This window comes from Coregonus clupeaformis, unplaced genomic scaffold (genome assembly GCF_020615455.1).
Source record: "Coregonus clupeaformis isolate EN_2021a unplaced genomic scaffold, ASM2061545v1 scaf4247, whole genome shotgun sequence".
NCBI classification, from domain to species: Eukaryota; Metazoa; Chordata; class Actinopteri; order Salmoniformes; family Salmonidae; genus Coregonus; species Coregonus clupeaformis.
This window is the reverse complement of record NW_025537701.1, coordinates 1-23,069: the sequence shown is the minus strand read 5'-3', so window position 1 is coordinate 23,069 and position 23,069 is coordinate 1. Positions and strand designations below refer to the sequence as shown.

At 45.4% G+C, this 23,069-nt stretch overlaps 1 protein-coding gene across 2 annotated transcripts; it reads right to left on the bottom strand.

Annotated features, from left to right (window-relative positions):
- Positions 1-3,234: 3,234 nt before the first annotated feature.
- On the bottom strand, positions 3,235-17,666 carry LOC123490625 (type II inositol 3,4-bisphosphate 4-phosphatase-like). 2 transcript variants are annotated; one of them, XM_045220543.1, is made up of 5 exons: positions 16,594-17,666; positions 15,088-15,185; positions 13,861-13,973; positions 13,008-13,162; positions 3,235-3,420 (listed from the first exon to the last, which is right to left on the bottom strand). In XM_045220543.1, the coding sequence occupies exons 1-5, from the start codon at positions 16,686-16,688 to the stop codon at positions 3,237-3,239; spliced, it is 645 nt and encodes a 214-aa protein (XP_045076478.1). In that variant the 5' UTR covers positions 16,689-17,666; the 3' UTR covers positions 3,235-3,236. The 2 variants fall into 2 exon arrangements, with proteins under 2 accessions (XP_045076478.1, XP_045076480.1); XM_045220545.1 differs by lacking the exon at positions 3,235-3,420 and adding an exon at positions 9,823-11,733 and having other exon boundaries at positions 16,594-17,665.
- Between the last annotated feature and the right edge of the window lie 5,403 nt (positions 17,667-23,069).

Here is a 23,069-nt window from a genome sequence, read left to right as displayed (position 1 = left end):
GAGAGCCAGAGTTGGAGCCAGATACCATAAAGGAGGCAGGACATTGGTGAGCATTAAACACATTTTCAATAAGCATATATATATTTCTTATTATAGATGACAATTAAAAGTACAAAGGCAACAGATGTCTATATGGTCACAGTAATCAGCTCTCCAAGCAACTTTGTGAACTTGGTCTTATGTGTTTGGATCATATGCAATCATTCAGATCTCCGTTTGCAATCCTGATAAGTGGTTTCATGCACCAACTAAAGAATGGGTTTACATTGATGTAGGCCCATTAAGCCTCTCTAGCTCAATATTAGACCTCTTACCATATTCATTCTCATTAATAAATCAATTAATAAGAGGTCTAATATTGGGCTAGTATTTATGTTGCCTTCATTGGGCAAAATCTTCCCACATTCAATTCAGTTTCAATTTAAGGGCTTTATTGGCATGGGAAACGTATGTTAACATTGCCACAGCAAGTGAAGTAGATAGTAAACAAAAGTGAAATAAACAATAAATATTAACAGTAAACATTACACTCAGAAGGTCCAAAGAATAAAAGACATTTCAAATGTCATATTATGTATATATATACACAGTGTTGTAACAATGTGCAAATAGTTCAAGTACAAATGGGAAAATAAATAAACATAAATATGGTTTGTATTTACAATGGTGTTTGTTCTTCACTGGTTGCCCTTTTCTTGTGGCAATAGGTCGCAAATCTTGCTGCTGTGATGGCACACTGTGGTATTTCACCCAGTAGATAAGGGAGTTTTTCAAAATTGGGTTTGTTTTCGATTTTTCTTTGTAGATCTCTGTAATCTGAGGGAAATAAGTGCAGCTCAGTTTCCACCTCATTTTGTGGGCAGTGTGCACATAGCCTGTCTTCTCTTGAGAGCCAGGTCTGCCCTACGGCGGCCTTTCTCAATAGCAAGGCTATGCTCACAGAGTCTGAAAATAGTCAAAGCTTTCCTTAATTTTGGGTTAGTCACAGTGGTCAGGTATTTTGCCATGGTGTACTCTCTGTTTAGGGCCAAATAGCATTCTAGTTTGCTCAGTTTTTTTGTTAATTCTTTCCAATGTGTCAAGTAATTATCTTTTAGTTTTCTCATGATTTGGTTGGGTCTAATTGTGTTGTTGCTGTCCTGGGACTCTGTGGGGTCTGTTTGTGTTTGTGAACAGAGCCCCAGGACACACAGACACTCTCACTCTCTCGCTCTCCCTGCATGCTGGGAGTGTTTGGTGCATGCTGGGAATTGTATGAGCGAGTGCCAGTGTTGTCTGGAGTTAGATCGCCTGTGTTTTCTTTCTTGTTTCCTTTTCTTGGTGGTTTTCCTTTTTCTATGCATGAGGATTATTATTATTATTTTTTTTTTTATATATTTTTCTGTGGTAGAATTAGGTATATTGTATTTCTTGTTGGAATTGCCCTGGTTTTGGTGAGGATGGCGACCCACATGGGGACGCCGTCCCTGTCACTTCGGCACGTCTTCAGGTGTGTTACTGAAGATACTGTCACTGTGGAGAAGTTTCTGGTCGCCGTAGGAGAGAAGGTAGGCTATGCAAATGTTGCTTATGCGTCACGGATGAATAAAGTGGTGGTGGTTTTTCTTAAAGAAGAGCGTCTTGTCGATTGGTTGGATGGTTGAGCACGGCGTACTTTTAAAGGTATATTTATTCAAGTTACGCCGCTTTTTCGAATGTACCGTCGTTTATTCCCATTGAGCTATTGGAGTGTGAGTTATTGCGATTTGGGAAGTCTGCACGTTCAATTAAGATTGTCCCGTTGGGTTGCAAACACCCGGCTCTGAAACATGTTATGTCGTTTCGGCGATAGGCGTTGATGTTTTTGGACTTTGGAGTTATCCCCCCCTTGTCCCGTTGGGTTGCAAACACCCGGCTCTGAAACATGTTATGTCGTTTCGGCGATAGGTGTTGATGTTTTTGGACTTCGGAGTTATCCCCCCCTCTCTCCCTCCCTCTAGTCTAGGCTGTAAACTGCAGTGAATGTGTCATTTGATTAAACCGGAGGATTGGTACGATTCGCAGGCCAAGAAAAAATGAAATGCCGACTATCAAATTTGAGTTCTGGTCAAGTTAAATAGCCAAATTCCTACATGTATCCGTTCCATAAATTCAGAACGTTTCCTATCGATGTTTGCTCAGTCAGTGGTGGCACACATCCGATACCTGGCGGGTTAAGACTGAGAAACGTTTGTGTGCTGTGCCTACACTGTAAGCGGAGATCACTCCTACACTCTGGGATCCCTCCTACTCTCTGGGATCACTCCTACATTCTGGGATCATTCCTACATCTGTTGTTCTGTAGTTGCTGTTTTAAAGACAGAAGAACAACAGCAGTCTAAAGGTCTAAACACACTAACAGCAGTCTAACGGAGGGAGAGAAAACAGCTGCTTTTGACGTGTCCTGGGGGCATATCACTATTGATTTATACGGCTCTATTTCCACCTGCTCATCAGAATCCTAATATGCTCTACTTTAGAGTAGAGGGGGAGATAGTTGGAGTTGGGAAGAAGAGTGAGGGGGTTCTACTTCCACTATTCCAGAGGACATAGCAATCGTTGAAGAGATGTAGTACATTACTAAATGTAGAATCTTAGTAAATAAATCACAGTCTCTATGAAGAGGAGGATCCCTCAACTGACAGGGGTCAACTGGAGGCTATGATAATAACGTGCCCTCAAGCTGCTTGGGGTTTACACTGGATTGTGTTACAGTGTGATAGGCTTCAGTTACGGTGTTAGCACTTTGGTATCTGTGCCAGAGCAGTCAACCAGAACGCAATGCTAGCTCTCAGAACATTAGCTCTCTGTCATTGACATGAAGAGATAATTGTTTATCTCCAGTCCTTCTGATAGTATTATATGGCCAATCCTTTTGCTACAGGAGAAAAAAGCCTCCAAGGTTCAACAGTATGGTATCTGTGAAAATAGAGAAAGCCAATATGTCTTAGCGGAGAGAATTTATTTTCTTAATCCCTTTCATTCTTAATCGATTCCATCCAATCCTCAAGCCTGCTAGTCAGATTAACAGTCGAAAGCTTGTGTTTGATTGTACAAATTAAACAATGTATCCCCCCAATTATCCTTTCAAAGAACAATCGATGAAATCACACCTCTCTAATTCCATACTCCCTCCATCCATCCAGAAAAACAAGCTGCACAAACAAAAATCACCACCCGACACACACAAGGTCAGTACATGGCATCGATCAGCAACTTTATTGATATTTTGCAAGCAGAAAAACAAGACTTAAAATGAGCCACACCACCAGCAGGTGTGAGCTGACAAGCAGCAGGGCGATGGGGTAGAAGTGTCGCGAGGCCGGCTTGTTCTCCGCTACAGAGCATGCCGCCTCTGGGTCCGAATCCCACTGACACACTACTTCTCCCTGGGTGAGCCGACTGCCGGGCGAGGGGCGAGGCGGACGAGGTGAGACAGAGAATAGACAGAAAGAACCAGTGGGTTAGTAAAGGAGGGACCCCTGACATTGGCCAAAGACAACCAGCAAGCACAGACGCAGGCACGGATGGATGAATGGATGGGTAAATGGAAAGATGAATGGAAGAGTCTAAGTCCCACATGAATAGAGGAATTTGAAGCATGAAGGGGTGAGTAAAGGCAGGCAAGATCATTTATCTGGATCTCTCCTCTTTCAATTATTTTGACAAATCTTTGGATGTGTTCTTATGCTTGTGTGTATGCACCTGTTGTTTTCATGTAGCCAACAGAAAGGGACGTTTAAAGATCTCAACCCAATCCTTAAGGAAATATAATAAGCCTAACCCCCACATATCCAGAACAAGCCATAGTGAAACCAGACAGTGGTGCAGTTAGAACGTACACTTGGGTTCAGACTATGTCAATATTTAAACAAGACATAAGTGTTGGATAAGACAAGGGAACAGTGGTAGTAAATGTATTGATAGAGATATAGTCAAGCAAGCTTCATGAACATGAAAAGACTTAAGACTGGCTGTTGGCCAAAACCCACGGGACCAAAATCAAACATTTACATTTTACATTTTAGTCATTTAGCAGACGCTCTTATCCAGAGCGACTTACAGTTAGTGAATACATATATTTGTTTTATATATATATATATATATAAAAAAAATTTTTTAAACACTTGGACAATGTGTTATTTATCACTTTCCATTGTACTTTATGTTAAAGTAACTATCCAGTGTTTCCAGATGTCTATGAACTATGACCTACACTGAGTGTAGAAAACATTATGAACACATGCTCTTTCAATTACATAGACTGACCAGTTGAATCCAGGTGAAAGCTATGATCCCTTATTTATGTCACTTGTTAAATCCACTTCAATCAGTGTAGATGAAGGGGAGGAGACAGGTTCAAGAAGGATTTTTAAGCTTTGAGACAATTAAGACATGGATTGTGTATGTGTGCCATTCAGAGGGTGAAGTGCCTTTGAACGGGGTATGGTATTAGGTGCCAGGCGCACCGGTTTGAGCGTGTCAAGAACTGCAACGCTGCTGGGGTTTTCACGCTCAACAGTTTCCCATGTGTATCAGGAATGGTCCACCACCCAAAGGCCATCCAGCCAACTTGACACAACTGTGGAACGCTTTTGACACCTTGTAGAGTCCATGCCCCGATGAATTGAGGCTATTCTGATGGCAAAAGGGGCTGCAACTCAATATTAGAAAGGTGTTCCTATTGTTTTGTACACTCACTGTATAATTGCTTACAATATGAGAGAAATAGTTTTACTTCCAAAAATTGTAATTAAGGATGTTAAAAAGCATTTTTTAAATTGTCTGTTTGAGGTGGGGTTTCTGAAGTGTTTTTTCTCCAATTGATGCTTTTTCCTCCTCTAGACTGCTGATTGGCCAGCTCATCCTCCTCATGAGGAAATAGCAAAAAAAATTTGAAATTGTCTGTTTGAGAAGTTTTAGTGTTTTTTCTCCAATTTATGCTTTGGCCACAAATGCAAGTATAGGATGAGTTAACAGATTATTAACTTTAAAAGTGAGATTTTCACTGGGTAGTTACTTTAAGCACTAAACGCCTACAGCAGTGGAAAATATTTCAATGAGTTAAGTTTATATCACTGGGTAGGAATTCATAAACATGAACACTCACATAATGTCTGTGGTTAATGCAACCAACTATACTTTGACAAGCTCACAGACCACTCTACTGTATAGAGGGGTTGGTTGTTTAGCAACAAAACTGACACGCGCGTCACTACAGAACAGACAGGGTTGCTTTAGACTGTTGACAACATGTAAACTATACAGTGAGGGAAAAAAGGATTTGATCCCCTGCTGATTCTGTACGTTTGCCCACTGACAAAGAAATGATCAGTCTATAATTTTAATGGTAGGTTTGTTTGAACAGTGAGAGACAGAATAACAACAAAAAAATCCAGAAAAACGCATGTCAAAAATGTTATAAATTGATTTGCATTTTAATGAGGGAAATAAGTATTTGACCCCTTCTCAATCAGAAAGATTTCTGGCTCCCAGGTGTCTTTTATACAGGTAACGAGCTGAGATTAGGAGCACACTCTTAAAGGGAGAGCTCCTATTCTCAGCTTGTTACCTGTATGAAAGACACCTGTCCACAGAAGCAATCAATCAATCAGATTCCAAACTCTCCACCATGGCCAAGACCAAAGAGCTCTCCAAGGATGTCAGGGACAAGATTGTAGACCTACACAAGGCTGGAATGGGCTACAAGACCATCGACAAGCAGCTTGGTGAGAAGGTGACAACAGTTGGTGCGATTATTCGCAAATGGAAGAAACACAAAATAACTGTCAATCTCCCTTGGCCTGGGGCTCCATGCAAGATCTCACCTCGTGGAGTTTCAATGATCATGAGAATGGTGAGGAATCAGCCCAGAACTACACAGGAGGATCTTGTCAATGATCTCAAGGCAGCTGGGACCATAGTCACCAAGAAAACAATTAGTAACACACTACGCCGTGAAGGACTGAAATCCTGCAGCGCCCGCAAGGTCCCCCTGCTCAAGAAAGCACATATACAGGCCCGTCTGAAGTTTGCCAATGAACATCTGAATGATTCAGAGGAGAACTGGGTGAAAATGTTGTGGTCAGATGAGACCAAAATCGAGCTCTTTGGCATCAACTCAACTCGCCGTGTTTGGAGGAGGAATGCTGCCTATGACCCCATGAACACCATCCCCACCGTCAAACATGGAGGTGGAAACATTATGCTTTGGGGGTGTTTTTCTGCTAAATGGACAGGACAACTTCACCGCATCAAAGGGACGATGGACGGGGCCACGTACCGTCAAATCTTGGGTGAGAACCTCCTTCCCTCAGCCAGGGCATTGAAAATGGGTCGTGGATGGGTATTCCAGCATGACAATGACCCAAAACACACGGCCAAGGCAACAAAGGAGTGGCTCAAGAAGAAGAACATTAAGGTCCTGGAGTGGCCTAGCCATTCTCCAGACCTTAATCCCATAGAAAATCTGTGGAGGGAGCTGAAGGTTTGAGTTGCCAAAGTGGGACAAAATCCCTCCTGAGATGTGTGCAAACCTGGTGGCCAACTACAAGAAACGTCTGACCTCTGTGATTGCCAACAAGGGTTTTGCCACCAAGTACTAAGTCATGTTTTTCAGAGGGGTCAAATACTTATTTCCCTCATTAACATGCAAATCAATTTATAACATTTTTGACATGCGTTTTTCTGGATTTTTTTGTTGTTATTCTGTTTCTCACTGTTCAAATAAACCTACCATTAAAATTATAGACTGATCATGTCATTGTCAGTGGGCAAATGTACAAAATCAGCAGGGGATCGAATACTTTTTTCCCCTCACTGTATTTAGTCTCACATAAATACATTTGCACCATATGCACAATGAGTCTCTCAGTTGTTGGTTAGCTAGCTAGCAAATTTCTGCCATATTAGCATAGACAAGACATCAGTCAAAACAGCTCAAAACAAGACATGGTGTCAATAACAAGATACAACGAGCTGAAACGAGCCACCTACGGTTCGCCACATGGCAGCTTCTTGTAATTGTCGCTAGCTATCAGACCGTTCAGAATCATAACAACACACACCTTCCAGCCACATCGATGCGCGCATCCTTTTCGTGACTTTGTCAGTCATCCCATCTATACATGAGTCACTACAAAGTGAGAGAAAGTAGTAAAGCAAAGTAGAGAACAAACTTGGCAAGTCAACAAAGCTCCTGACTTCTCTGCTGTACACCATGTTAGACCACATGTTGATTAGTCTTGAGACTAGATTCTTAAAAAAAGACGGTTTACATCAGTGGTCACCAAACTACGGCCCGCGGGCCGGATACGGCCCGTCAGCACATTTGGCCCGGCCCTCTGAACAATACCAGAGACGCTATCGGATTTTTTTCCTATTTGGCCTCCAGAAAAAAAATCCTAGGCCCGGCCCTGTCAAAGAGAGAACGGAATAATGGCGAAAAGGTTAGGTAAGAGAAAAATTGATTCAGAATGCAGGGTATTTAACCTGCAGTGGACAAACGATTATTTTTTTGTTCAATGCAAAGAAAAGGCTGTTTGTCTCATCTGTCAAGAGACGGTGGCGGTATTCAAAGAATACAATCTTCGCCGACACTATGAATCCCGTCACAAAGACAAGTACGATAGCTTGCAAGGCCAAATACGAGCAGACAAACTCTCAAAGCTAAAAAGTGGACTACTATCTCAGCAGAATACATTTGTACGCCAAGCTCAGCTGAACCAGGCATCCGTTCGGGCCAGCTTGGGTTGCTAAACTGATAGCAAGCAGCGGTAAGCCTTTCACTGACGGAGAGTTTGTTAAGAAATGTATGGATGCTGTCGCGAGGAGGCGTGTCCCGAGAAGAAAGATGCATTTAATGCCGTAAGTCTGTCGGCGAGTACAATCACCAGAACGCGTTGAAGAAATCGGGAGTAATGTATATGCCCAGCTGCAGCAGAAGACGAAAGAATTTGACTTTTTTTCATTAGCACTGGATGAGAGCACGGACGTGCAAGACACAGCGCAACTGCTCATTTTTAATCGTGGAGTTAGCGCAAACTTTGAGATATGCGAGGAGCTGGCAGCCCTCCAAAGTCTCAAAGGGACTACAACGGGAGAGGATATTTTGACAAAGTGTGCCAAACCATGGAGAAGTTGGACCTGGACTGGTCAAAGCTAGCTAGCATCACGACTGACGGGGCTCCTAGCATGGTGGGCGAAACTCGCGGTCTAATAGGACGCATGAACCGGGAGTTGGAAAAAGGGGTCTCACCGCCCCGCTACGAGTCCACTGCCTAATTCACCAGCAAGCACTGTGCTGCAAAGTGTTGACGTGGGATTCTGTAATGAAGGTTGTGGTGTCGTGCATAAACTTCATCAGAGCAAAGGGACTTAAACACAGGCAGTTCCAATAATTCCTGTCTGAACTGGAGTCTACGCACGGAGATGTGCTGTACTACACAGAGGTCCGATGGCTGAGCCGGGGCAGAGTTTTGAGGCGTTTTTACGAGCTGCTACCCGAAATTAACGCATTTCTTCATTTAAAAGACAAAACGGTCCCAGAGCTGATCGACCCAGAATGGAAATGGCACCTCGCATTTTTAACAGACGTGACAGAAATACTTAACAGCCTTAACTTGCAGCTACAAGGCGAGGGAAACTCATTTTGCGACATGTATTCACACATAAAAGCATTTGAGGTGAAATTAGCGCTGCTTTTGGAACAAGTGAAAAAGCGCAACTTCGTCCATCTTCCTGCTACCCAAAACCTGTCGACAGAGAACCCAGCGGTCCCGTTCCCAGCTGAAAAGTGCGTGGAAGCACTGGAAATGCTGAAGGCGGAGTTCGGTGTGCGATTCAGTGAACTACATGTTCATGCAAAAGAAATCCGTCTTTTTCAGAACCCCTTTGTTGCCGACATTGATGAAGCCCAGCCTTCATATCAGTTTGAGTTGGCTGAGTTACAGAACTGTGATGTTCTGAAAGACGCATTCAAGCCCAACAGTCTCATTGACTTCTATGCCGCCCTCCCAAACGACACATATCCAAACATCAAAAACACGCAATGAAAATGTCCACAGTTTTTGGCAGCACGTATATCTGCATGAAAACCTTTTCTCGCATGAAACTGCTGAAAACTCCGATGAGATCAAGATTGACAGATGAACATTTGCATCAGTGCTTGAGACTGGCTGTAACTAGAATGGAACCTGATATTCAACTTCTCACCAGCCAGATGCAGGCCCACAGTTCACACTGATGAACATACATAGGTAAGCTCACTTTTCTGACTTGAATGAGTCATTCTGAGCATAAACAAATATAATCATAATAAAATCTACTGGGATAAAATCCATCTTTACAACCATACTGGTAGTGAAATGTATTGTGCTGTGTAGGTGCTGTATCACTTAGTTCAGTTTCTCAACCTGCTTCCTTTGTGGTTTCACAGGAAGTTGATGAGAGAGAGCTGCAAACAGCGGTGTCTACAAGCCTACTGGAACCTACAAAGGATTATAAGGAAGGAACACAATAACTTTAAGAGACTGCTCATATGTGTCAGAGAGATTCTGCTCTGACAACTGAGCTGAACTTTTTATCTGTTAAGATTGTGCATGGCACAACAGAAAGTTAAGTTTCCATGGCTTTTTTTCTATGAAGAACCCAGAGAGAGTTATTTAGTTATTATTTATTTCATAAATAGTGTTATTTATTTCCTGTTTTTTCTGTGAAGAACTCAGAGAGGGTTATTTAGTTATTATTTATTTCATTAATAGTGTTATTATTTGTTTCCTGACTTTTTTTTTTAAAAGACCTGGAAAGGGTTATTTGGTTATGTGTGGCTTTCTGGAAAACAATAAATTTTTTAAGCTCCCCTACGATCGTCACACTTTTTCTGTTACAAACTGACACCGGCCCCCCATCAGAGAAGGGAAAAGTTATGTGGCCCTCACAGGAAAAAGTTTGGGGACCCCTGGTTTACATGGTCTCTATTAAACTGTAAATCTAGAGGCCTGTAGTCAATACAAAGCGTTGGTTGCCACACAACATGCGATTCATTCAGCTCTTATCTAAGGAAGTCAACTGTCCTGTTCCAAAGAGTTACATACCAATAATGGGAGAGTATTCTTTCCTTACGAACAATTAAACCATCGCAAGATCAACGTTTAAAGGAGGAGACAACAGATCTGACACAAAGCAAACAGTGCATAATGTACAGAACGTGAAGTATGGAACTAGCTTGTTTAGTTATGGTGCCAAAGTAAGCTGGTACTTCCGTCACTATAATCATACCAAGATGAAACAAGGCCCATTCATAACTAAGGGAGCTTCCCACAGAGACATCCTTCTTATGGCAACAAAAATGTTCTATGCGGAAGCAGTCAATGGATTTAATTAATTTACACTGAACCTTGATGCGTGACGGTGGCAAAAGCTATAGGGGTCATCAAACAATATCAAAATAGCTTGCCGTCTATTCCCATCAACCCACATTTGGTTTGTTCTAAGCCACAGAGACTGTTAGGCAGTACACTGTCAGTCAGAGAAAAGAACCCGTGGGTTAGTTAAGTAGAGGCCCCTATGGGCCACATACCACCAGCAAATCAAGCTTTATTTATGTAGCACATTTCAGACATGGATGCAACGAAACACGCTTTACGGGATAAAACATTAACAACGGAAATATTTACTACACAACAAACATAAGAGGATAAAAAACTAAAAGACTAAAAAGTACCCTGAGGAAAAGCAGAATTAAACAGGTGTGTTTTAAGATCTCTTTTGAATATGTCCCCAGTTTCGGCCCCCCTCAGGTTCTCTGGCAGGCTATTCTAGAGGCTGGGGAAATGGTAACTAAAGGCTGTCTCTTGGTCCTAGGCTTTGGGATAGTTAAAAGGCCAGTGCACATGCGCAGGCACGGACGGACGGGTAAAGAGAATTTCTCCAACACAGAGGAGCATGTCAACTCGGGATTGGTACTAGTTAACTAGCTACTAGTTAACACTGGTTGTCGCAACTTATCAAGTTTTCAAGAGTCACTGCTGCAGTACGCATCCTACGTAAAAGGGGGATTATAATAGAATTGGACAATACTTGGTTATAGTAACTCTGACGTTTTAGATTAGTAGTAGGCTCATAGTCTCTAATGATGATGACATTTTATAGCCGTAGGGTTGTTGTAGAGCCGGTTTATTCTTGGACCACTCCAAAGCCACAACACTGTCTAACCATAACCGGATCTACCAGCCTCATAACAACCCTCAATATTATCAAAGCACTCCTTTAACTTTCCTTTTTCTCAAAACATAAACCAGTTTTATCTAACAGTGTTTTAGAAATGACTTAGTTCTCTCAGACTCTGCGTTAGTGATCATCTGAGCTGTATCTTTTTTGTTCTTGGTACATTTCACGTGTGAACACACAGTGTATGCAGTTGCAGACAGTTGGTGTGAAAGCATTTCTGCAGGCAAAAGTATTTGAATCACCCTTTTTTACTCATGGGAAGATCACTAACTAGCCACATTCAACTGACCGTTTACATTATGTGGTGATCACACAGTATACAGGCTATTCTGACAAAACTATGTTGAAAGAATGATCCATCATACTTACAGCTGCTCAGTCCTAAAACGTATTTACTGAAGATTGATAGTTATGGGTCCAACTATGCATAGACGGGTCAAGGACACAGCTATGTTCCAGTGTCACTCGGTCCGAACCATCTTGACACTGGAACACATGGGCACACATATACATTCTCAAGCTCTGATAATCACTCTTTGTTGAGGTTGAATTTAATTGAATCCATTCTAGGGTAAAGTGCTGAAATGCTACAATTGGTGCACAGATGAAACAAAGATTCCTTAGATACTCAAGCACCCCGAAACTCTCGTCAAGTTGTCCATCAAATCCGGGAAAGAATTGCTTGTCTGAATAAAACTAGTCTATGAAGTCTATTCCAAGTTCTTTTGGGATGTGTTTTGTATATAGTACAAGCAACCACTTTGTCTTTACCACACTTTGTCTTTACCACATACCGAATGTGTTCTGTCATCTATTTATTACAAAAGCTCTAACTAGCCAAATACAATTAACTGTTTAGATAGTTGTGGTGATCATGTGTTCTTCTGCCAAACTCTGTTGACAGAATTGTACGCTCTCAACTCTGGGTAACCTCAGGTCACATGGTTGAAGGCTTCTGACATCATGAGGACAGTCAGTAGAGAGGGGGATTATAGGAACGTGCCTGGGTGACATCATGATACACTACTTTAGAAATGCTATATTAGGTAATCACTGATCTCACAACATTGGATAGGTGACAACATGGGTTCCTTTAGATACAGCACTGTAGCTTTCACCCACCCAGTCACATCAGATCAGTGATTTCTTTGAGGGAAGGACGGGAGGGAAGGACATTTCTAAAGTAATCAAACAGGGCCCATGCCAAGCTACGACGTGGCTCTGATGTGAACTTTGACCAAGTCAGATGGGATTGGATGAGGCAGGCTATAAGGGCGGGGGCGTGGCCTCCGATACCAACTAGGATTGGTGATATGGGTGGTGCCAGTGCACACGGAATGGGGCAATGTTGGCATACGTAGGATCGGGAGTTTTACCCAGTCAGGTCGGTTACTTAGTTAGGGAAAGACTCCTGGACCTTATTATAATTAGGACCAGGAGTTTTCCTGACCAGGTTACCCGATCAACTTCAGGGCCCAGAGACACAAAGGGGGAATCTCAAAAGTCCATCTCTGATTCCTCGGGTAAACCTCCTCCCATCCTCTCACCACCACCTTCTCAAAACATTAGAGGGAAGTGATGCAAGCAGTGGTGGAGCAGATTGGAGGTTCCTGTCCTCAGATTGTCCCCTTCAATGCTCACTTCCCTCTCCATTCCTTCCTTTTTGAGAATGAGGCAAGGAGAGAGAATGCGAGTAGCCCAGCTATGAATCAGGAAATCATCTTTAAAGACCCCCCCCCAAAGTTGAGTTTCTCGCTCACCTCCGCATGCAGTCCAGGGCTCGTATGAAGTAATCCTTGTTGAGCTGGTGCTCGTCTCTCAGCAGGGCACACTGCTCCAGGGTTACAGACATCGACGTCCTGTCTTTGGCACTTTTACAGCTGGTGAACCTGATCCCGTTCAGCCGTCGGCAGATCTGGACCAACAGAGACGCAGAAAAAAACAGCTCAACAACATAAGCATGAACAAACTTTTTTTTACATAAACATAATTTAAAACTACTCTGACTGTGGGGTAGAATTGGGAAGATCATTTCCCTGAAACTCCATTGGGAATTCAATGAAATGAAATGTTCATGTTGTTAAGTAAATCATTTTCACTTCGAAAGTGAAAGTGCCCTACTTTCTATGCAGCTGCTAATATGATGTTGCCAAGAACACATTTCTTTTTAGGCTCAGCTAATTCCAGAGACCAGGGACGGAAAGAGAAGGAAGCTCATAGTTACAGCCAGACCAGATGTCTTTCATATGATTCCATATGTGTTATACAATGTAGAAAATAGTCAAAATAAAGAAAAACCTTGGAATGAGTAGGTGTGTCCAAACCTTTGTCTGGTACTGTAAATCTGTCACTTGTAGCTTCCATTGCTGCTCTATGCCTATGTGATTAGGTAATCGGATGCACAATCTCTGGGAGATTTCCCCTAAATGATCAGGATTATTACCTCGCATGGTCTTCTGCCAGATGATGAACATGTTTATTAAGTCTTCATTGTAGCAGGTGCATTGCATTCACAAGTTAGAAACTTCCCCTCAGGGCACCAATGTATCAACCACCATAAGTATAGACATTAGCAGGTTGACAAGTTTGCATGAATGATGTAAAGCCATTCACCGTTCCAGCGAGCCACAGTATCTCCACATTCTTTCTCTTCTTTGTCACTACATTCTGGCCAAGGGTTCCAAGCAAATCTTTCAAGTCCGTCTGCGTTTCAAAAAATGGCAGACCTGTGAAAAAAAATGAAACGCGAGTTGGCTTTGGTTGGTTAATTTGGCTGCTCGGCAGAGGTGTAACAGTGAAGAGTTGTGTGTGTTCATATGGACACGATGCAGCTACTGATAAGATAAAGACATGGTACACTGACAACGAGAATGGGGACATCTATGGAAACTACTGACAGATGGATGAGAGGAGCATTGGTGTAGAACAACAACAATAACATAATCACAAATGTAGATCTCTATGGTCGTGTATCTGTCTGCAAATCTGACCCACACGGGTGTATTTTACAGGAACTGAAGCCACGGTAGAAGGGAAATGGAAATACTGGTGTGTGTGTGTTGGACTGTAAAATAAAGACACATTGTATCTTATGTCTGTAATAGAACTACACTGAGTGTACAAAACATTATGAACACCTGCTCTTTCCATGACATAGACTGACCAGGTGAATCCAGGTGAAAGCTATCATCCCTTATTGATGTCACTTGTTAAATCCACTTCAATCAGTGTAGATGAATGGGAGGAGACCGGTTAAAGAAGGATTTTTAAGTCTTGAAACAATTGAGACATGGATTGTGTATGTGTGCCATTCAGAGGGTGAATGGGCAAGACAAAATATGTAAGTGCTTTTGAACAGGGTATGGTAGTAGGTGCCAGGCGCACCGGTTTGTGTCAAGAACTGCAAGGCTTAACGCTCAACAGTTTCCCGTGTGTATCAAGAATAGTCCACCACCCGAAGGACATCCAGCCAACTTGACACAACTGTGGGAAGCATTGTAGTCAACGTGGGCCAGCATCCCTGAGGAACGCTTTCGACACCTTGTAGAGTCCATGCCCCGACGAATTGAGGCTGTTATGAGGGCCAAAGGGGAGGGGGAGGGGAGGGGGAGGGGGAGGGGGGTGCAAGTCAATATTAGGAAGGTGTTCTTAATGTTTTAACCACTCTGTGTATGTTCCTTATATAAAAATGGCCATGGATCGTTACAATATACAGAACACATTATATTCTGTGGGATAAAGTCAAAATGTGTTCTATAAAAAAGCAAGATGGATACTATTGCATGATGATTGATGACATTTATATACTTCTGATGCTGAAGTGTCAGTTGATACACTTACATTCTGTTGGCACCTTATCGCTTAACAATTTGTAATAACTGTCTAAAATCTCAAAGTTCCTCTGGTTTATCCTCTCTTGCAAAGAGATGTCTCCGAATCTGTACAGGGAGAATGAGAACATGAAAGGACAAGTTAACCTGTACAGGGAGAATGAGAACATGAAATGACAAGTTAATATGTACAGGGAGAAGGAGAACATGAAAGGACAAGTTAATATGTACAGGGAGAATGAGAACATGAAAGGACAAGTTAATCTGTACAGGGAGAATGAGAACATGAAAGGACAAGTTAATCTGTACAGGGAGAATGAGAACATGAAAGGACAAGTTAATATGTACAGGGAGAATGAGAACATGAAAGGACAAGTTAATATGTACAGGGAGAATGAGAACATGAAAGGACAAGTTAATCTGTACAGGGAGAATGAGAACATGAAATGACAAGTTTTAATCTGTACAGGGAGAATGAGAACATGAAAGGACAAGTTAATCTGTACAGGGAGAATGAGAGAACAAGTTTACAGTAAACATGTTGTCCCTCACGAATGATGTAGCGCTCCTTCTTATGTCAATTAGTGACAATTATTGTATAATTTCATTTGTAAGTACCGAAATGATATAGGTCGTTATGGGAAACTTTTTTCTCATAAGGAGATGCATATATGTCAAAACGTACATGGCTGTAGTTCAAACGGGGCAGGAGATATGCTTGTTCAAAGTTTGGTGGGAGAAAAAAGTCTAATTAGCAGAAAAACAAATGGGTGGAGCTTATAGGTCCTGAGAAACTTGTTGGTCATGAGGGACTGCATATATGAACCACATTTTATGACAATAGCTCAAATGGAACAGGAGATATGTTTGTTTAGTTTGGAATTTCAGTTGATTACTATGGCACCCCCCTTGCGGCAATCAGTGTGATTTTGTAAATGTTGGATCTCTATGGCAAGGCGCTTCATTCACCCAAGTTTCGTCAAAATCGAGCCAGTGCTGTCTGAGATATCGCGTGTGAGGAATGTCCTAATGGTTGGAGACAGATCCACAGACCCCTCCACAATGAAAGTACAAGTTACGGGTCAGTGAGACTGATCGTGTGCATTCCAAAAGTGACTTATGTTTGCCAGTCTTGGAATTATTGCAATAAACTACCACTAACACAGTTTCTTTCTGGATGTGAGACTAACATGCAATCATGGCCACGATATCCTGTCTCAAACCAGGCTTATTGACTGGATAGAAACAATCCTATTCGATGCTCCAAAGGCAATAACAGTACACTGGGTGGCAATAACCTTGGGAGCATGATGGGAAATCTCATCCGAAATAAATGTTTTTTCTCCCATAGTGTGTAACAGAAGAAACTGAGGGATGGTTAAATGCTGGTTAACTGAACTTCTACTTCAGTCAAAATGTCACTTAATTATGAATTGATGTCAATGGGAGACTAAGTAAACATTTGTAACTAAAGTGGAAGATAGGATTCGCCTGTAAAAGATAACTTTTCTGGTACCTGTCTGCTATTGTCTGCTGTTCGTTGATTCCCACGTTGAAGAGCACCGGGTACACCTGCAACGCCTTGCCCTCCTTAATCTCATGGGGTAACATCTGGAAGGCCAGCCGCGGTAATGGCACTTCTACAGTATAATGGTCGCTGGAGGGAGTTAGGCGGGAGGGAGGGAAGGAGGGATGGAGAATGGGAAGGAGGGAGGGAGAGAGAGTTGGGGGAACGAAGGAAGGAGGGACAGAATGAAGGAAGGAGGCAGGGAGCGAGGAGTGAAGAGTGAAAGAGAAAGGGTAAACAGAGATTTGATATGCGTGGAAATCAGGACATCACATATCAACTATGAAGCACTTCTCACCCATTCTTTTAACGCTTCAAAGCTGAGCGCAAGCCTGAACAGAGGCTTGGTGGAGTCTGACGTTACAGTAAGTAGGATAACGCGATGTCCAAACAACTTTCACTGGGCCTTAGGGACTTTCACTGGGGATTAGCTTGTTATGATAGTATTACACAACTATTTATCACCCATCTGACAGGTTTATTGGTTAACAGCACAAGTCAGCATGGAGAGAAATGTGTTGCAACTCCCGTTACTGAGATACGGGATCAGTTGTTTAAACAAACACAATCAGGCTCCAGTTGAATATTCCCAAATAATGATACGAGTCACGACCAATCAAATACAGGTGTTTTATTATTACAAATCGACTTGAAGTAGATTAGCCAGGATAACTGGAAATGGCTTACTGTAAGTCATGTGGAAGCCAACCTATTAATTATTGTCAGATGGAGAATAAATGTTTGTAAGGGCTTTTCAACCCTGGTTACCTCCCAAATTCACTGCAGTATGTCTATTGCTTTCGGAAAAAGTTGACTACCATCTACACCACCTCAATCAGTAGGTAAAATTGGTGAAATAGGAAAAGCTCAATCTTGGTTAACCCAGAACTAAAGTCTCACGTAATTGGTCAGCTGCTCGATCAAGTTCTGGGTCCATACGTGTTAAGGGAAGAGATACTAGAACGAGGAGCGGAACCAGAACGAAGAGCTCCACCCTCTCTCTGTAACGATCCCGGCTGTCTGAGTCGGGTCCTGTCTGGTGACTAGTTTTTCCTGTTCGTAATCTCCAGTTTCCCGAGGGTTCGGGAACGCTCCGGGAGCGCTCTGGTTTTCCGCACCTGCATCCCATCAGCAATCTGCACACCTGGTCCTGATCATCACCCTTCTTAGGCTCTGGCCGAACATCCAGTTCCTGCCGGATCGTTAGCTATGAACAGTATGTTTGTCAGCGTGTCAGCCTCTGAGCCCTTAGTTAGTTTTGTTGTTTTGCACCTTGTTACTTGCTGTGTACTGACCTCCGTTTTTGTTCTGTCTGCAGTCTCTCACCCGGAACCTTCACCCAACCTCTGCCTGATGGTCGGCGGCTGCCGAGCCAGTACCGGACCAACCACTGCACCCTCAACAACCCATCCACGCCACCCGCTCTGTTCCCTGGATTATTCAGCCTCACTCGGAATCTACTAAATAAACACTCACCTTTCTCTCAACGTACCTTGTCCTTGTCTGCTTCTGGGTTCTGGCATAGTAAACCGTGACAGAACGATCCGGCCAGTAATGAACCCAGCGGACCTGGACTCCGTTCGCCATGCTATTACCCAGCAGGAGAAGATGTTGGGCCATCATAGCACGGTACTACAGGAGATCGCGTTGTCAGTTCGAACCTTTCTACCGGTCTGGCGGAGGTCCAGAACCAACGTAAGTGTCCGGTGGAGGATCCACTACCGGTTTCACCCATCTCGCCTGCCGCTTCTGAAGCTGTGTCCATCCGTGAGCCCAAGGTTCCGACGCCGGATAAATATGAGGGGAGCTGGGAAGATGCCGTTCCTTCCTTATGCAGTGTGGATTAGTGTTCGATCTACAGCCCTACTCTTATGCCACAGACAAGGCTAGGATAGCCTTTGTGATTGAGTTGCTGCGTGGTCGAGCGCTGGAGTGGGCTTCAGCCGTTTGCGAACGACAGGATCCCTGCATGGCTTCATACCAGGGGTTCACGGCCGAGATGAGGAAGCTCTTCGACCATTCCGTCCGAGGAGGGGACGCAGCTAGGCGCCTGTTTTCGCTTCGCCAAGGAACTCGCAGCGTGGCCGACTTCGTGATCGAGTTCAAGACGTTGGCTGTGGAGAGTGGGTGGAGCGAGGAGTCGCTGCAAGCGGCCTTTTACCAGGGTCTGTCGGAGCAGCTCAAGGATGAGTTGATCTCCTATCCGAAGCCTAGTGACCTGGACAGCTTGGTAGCCTTGTCTATTCGGGTGGATAATCGAGTCCGAGAGCGAAGGAGGGAGAAGCAATGGGGTCCGTCCAATCGATCAGCTTCTCAGTTCCCAGTCGGGTCGGGTGGTGGATCAGAACACGTCGATCATTCTCCACCACAATGGATTAGTGGAGAGGTCCTCTCTCCCGATTCTGAACCCATGCAAGTGGGGCGGCACGGGTTAACCAAGGAGGAGCGTCAACATAGACGTAAGACCAACTGCTGCCTCTACTGTGGTAGCTCGGGACATTACATCTCCACTTGTTCCCGGCGGTCGTCAAACTGCCCGGCTCGCTAAAGTTGGGAGGACTTTTAGCGAGCCAGTTTCAACCTCTCAGTACCTCTGTCAGACCCCGTTTCCCGGCTACCCTTGTGAACAGGAATCAGAGCTTAGCGCTAACGCTTTTATCGATTCAGGTGCCGATGGAAGCTTTCTTGATGCCGAGTTGGTGGAACAGCTGGGGCTTTCCAAGGAGCAATTGCCGGGAAGCCATTGAAGCGACCACTCTGAACGGCAGTAGTCTGGCACGTATCACGATGAGGACTGAACCGGTTAAGATGCGGTTGTCGGGGAATCATTCTGAGATGATTTCATTCTTCATTCTGCCGTCTTCCCATGTTCCTCTGGTCCTTGGATACCCCTGGCTGAAGGAACACAATCCCACGTTCGATTGGGTGACGGGCAAGGTAACGAGTTGGAGCCTTGATTGTCATGCTAACTGTCTCAAGACTGCCTGCCCCATTCGGTTCCCAGTCAGGTGATTGAGGCTAAACCCCCAGATTTGTCCCTGGTTCCCGAGACATATCACGATTTGGGGGAAGTTTTCAGTAAGCAGAAGGCTCTGTCACTCCCTCCCCCACCGACCATATGATTGTGCCATCAACCTGGTCCCTGGAGCTGTCTACCCCAAGGGAAGGTTATACAGTATCTCCCGACCTGAACGTGAGGCGTTGGAGACCTACATCAAGGAGTCCCTAGCTGCTGGTCTCGTTCGTCCCTCGTCATCACCCCTGGGGGCAGGGATTCTTCTTTGTGGGTAAGAAGGATGGCTCTCTTCGACCGTGTATTGATTATCGGGGGTTGAATGACATCACGGTCAAGAACAAGTATCCCCTGCCCTTGATGAGTTCTGCCTTCGACTCCTTACAGGGTGCTACGGTGTTCACCAAGCTAGACCTACGCAATGCGTATCACCTGGTCCGGATCAGAGAGGGGGACGAGTGGTTGACGGGTTTCAATACACCAATGGGTCACTCGAGTATCAGGTGATGCCGTTTGGACTGACCAATGCTCCAGCGGTATTCCAGAGTATGGTGAACGACGTCCTGAGAGATATGATCGGTCTCTTTGTGTTTGTTTACCTGGATGACATTCTGATCTTCTCGAAGGAACCTTCCGACCACGTCCAGCATGTCCGGCAGGTTCTGCAGCGATTGTTGGAGAATCGCCTGTTCGTGAAGGCCGAGAAGTGCGAGTTTCACGCCCACACGACATCCTTTCTCGGGTACATCATCTCCAGGGGAGAGATTAGGATGGACCAGGAGAAGGTTAGAGCGGTTCTGGAGTGGGCCCAGCCCGGTACGAGATTGCAGCTCCAGAGATTTTTGGGGTTTGCGAATTTCTACCGCAGATTCATCCGGGATTACAGCCCGTGTGGCCGCTCCGTTAACTGCCTTGACTTCCAGTATCAGGACCTTCAAGTGGAATCGGAGGCGGATCGAGCGTTTCTGGATTTGAAGAGGGCGATTCACCAACGCACCGATTCTCTCTCTCAACCGGACACGGCCCGTCAGTTCGTCGTTGAAGTGGACGCGTCTGATGTGGGAGTTGGCGCCATCCTGTCGCAGCGATGCTCCACGGACAGTAAACTCCATCCCTGCGCCTACTACTCTCGTCGCCTTTCGCCTGCGGAGAGGAATTACGATGTGGGTAACCGGGAGCTTCTCGCGGTGAAACTTGCCTTGGAGGAGTGGCGCCACTGGTTGGAGGGGGCGGGAGCAACCGTTTATTGTCTGGACTGACCACAAGAATCTTGCTTACGTGCAATCGGCTAAACGTCTCAACTCCCGTCCAGGCCAGGTGGCGTTGTTTTTCGGACGATTCAAGTTTGCCCTGACGTTCCGACCTGGATCTAAGAACGGCAGGCGGACGCCTTGTCCCGGATGTTCTCCAAGACGGAGGAGAGTGGGTCCAAGACCGAGACAATTCTCCCCCCCGGAACTGCGTCGTGGAGCAGTTATGTGGAAGATTGAGGAGGAGGTGCTGGCGGCCCTTCGGACTCAGCCCGGTCCCGTAACGGTCCACCGGTCGGTTGTTTGTGCCTGAGTCGGTTCGTCCGGCTGTCCTCAAACGGTCCCACGCCAGCAAGATGGCTTGTCACCCTGGCGTGGCTCGGACAATGGCGTTTCTTCGCGAGACGTTTTGGTGGCCTGCCATGGCCGAGGATACTCGGGGGTTTGTTGCTGCCTGTCCAGTGTTGGCGCAGAATAAGAGTACCAATCGGCCCAGCTCTGGACTACTTCACCCCCCTTCCTATTCCCCGGCGACCATGGTCGCATCTGGCCCTGGACTTCGTCACTGGGTTGCCCGCTTCTGAGGGGAACACGGTCGTTCTGACTATCGTGGACAGATTCAGCAAGTTCGCCCACTTTGTGCCAATTGCCAAGCTTCCCTCTGCCTCGGAGACGTCCGAGATCCTGGTTAGGGAGGTTTTCAGGGTCCACGGTTTGCCCAGTGATATCGTTTCCGACCGTGGCCCTCAGTTTACCTCCCCTGCTGTCTGGAAGTCCTTCTGTTTGGCCATTGGAGCTACAGTCAGTCTCACATCTGGTTTTCACCCCAATCCAATGGTCAGGCGGAGAGAGCCAACCAGAAGATGGAATCCACGCTACGCTGTCTGGTCTCTTCCAACCCCACCTCCTGGGTCTCTCAGTTGCCTTGGGTTGAGTATGCCCACAATACTCTTCCTACATCTGCCACTGGGATGTCTCCCCTTCCAGTGCCTGTATGGCTACCAACCTCCCCTGTTTCCTTCTCAGAGAAGGAGCTCTCAGTGCCTTCTGTTCAGGCCCATACTGCGTTGCCACCGGACCTGGCATCGGGCCAGAAGGGCACTCCTTAGAGTTTCGGACCGGTATCAGCTCCAGGCGATCGTCGCGGATCCCCCGCCTCCCACCTATACCATCGGAGATAGGGTTTGGTTGGCCACGGGATCTTCCGTTACGGACTGAGTCTAGGAAGTTGTTACCGTTCATTGGTCCGTTTGTGGTGGAGAAGGTGATCAATCCAGTGGCAGTTCGACTCAAACTACCGAGGACGCTCAGAGTCCATCCCACCTTTCATGTCTCCTGCCTCAAGCCTGTCTTCCCTCAGTCCTCTGTTGCCTCCTCCGCCTCCTCCTCCTCCTCCTCGGATGATCGGAGGTGGTCCTGCCTACACGGTCGTCGCATCATGGATTCCAGACGGCGGGGCCGGGGTTTCCAGTATCTCGTGGACTGGGAGGGGTATGGCCCTGAGGAGAGGAGTTGGATTCCGCGGGGCGACAGGTCCTTGATGCGGACCTCATCAGTGACTTCTACCGCCTCCCATCCTGGCGCTCCGGGAGTCCGCCCGGTGGCGTTCGCTCGGAGGGGGGGTACTGTAACGATCCCGGCTGTCTGAGTCGGGTCCTGTTTCTGGTGACTAGTTTTTCCTGTTCGTAATCTCCAGTTTCCCGAGGGTTCGGGAACGCTCCGGGGAGCGCTCTGGTTTTCCGCACCTGCATCCCATCAGCAATCTGCACACCTGGTCCTGATCATCACCCTTCTTAGGCTCTGGCCGAACATCCAGTTCCTGCCGGATCGTTAGCTATGAACAGTATGTTTGTCAGCGTGTCAGCCTCTGAGCCCTTAGTTAGTTTTGTTGTTTTGCACCTTGTTACTTGCTGTGTACTGACCTCCGTTTTTGTTCTGTCTGCAGTCTCTCACCCGGAACCTTCACCCAACCTCTGCCTGATGGTCGGCGGCTGCCGAGCCAGTACCGGACCAACCACTGCACCTCAACAACCCATCCACGCCACCCGCTCTGTTCCCTGGATTATTCAGCCTCACTGGAATCTACTAAATAAACACTCACCTTTCTCTCAACGTACCTTGTCCTTGTCTGCTTCTGGGTTCTGGCATAGTAAACCGTGACA

Bases quoted from the DNA above. Each gene is read 5' to 3' on its own strand.
- LOC123490625 (XM_045220543.1), bottom strand. From the start codon at position 16,688: ATGTTACCCCATGAGATTAAGGAGGGCAAGGCGTTGCAGGTGTACCCG. The intron at 15,186-16,593 runs GTACCAGAAAAG...CTCCCTGTACAG, and splicing joins CAGCAGACAATAGCAGACAG to ATTCGGAGACATCTCTTTGC. The intron at 13,163-13,860 runs GTGAATGGCTTT...CTGTTGGTCCAG, and splicing joins TACTGTGGCTCGCTGGAACG to ATCTGCCGACGGCTGAACGG.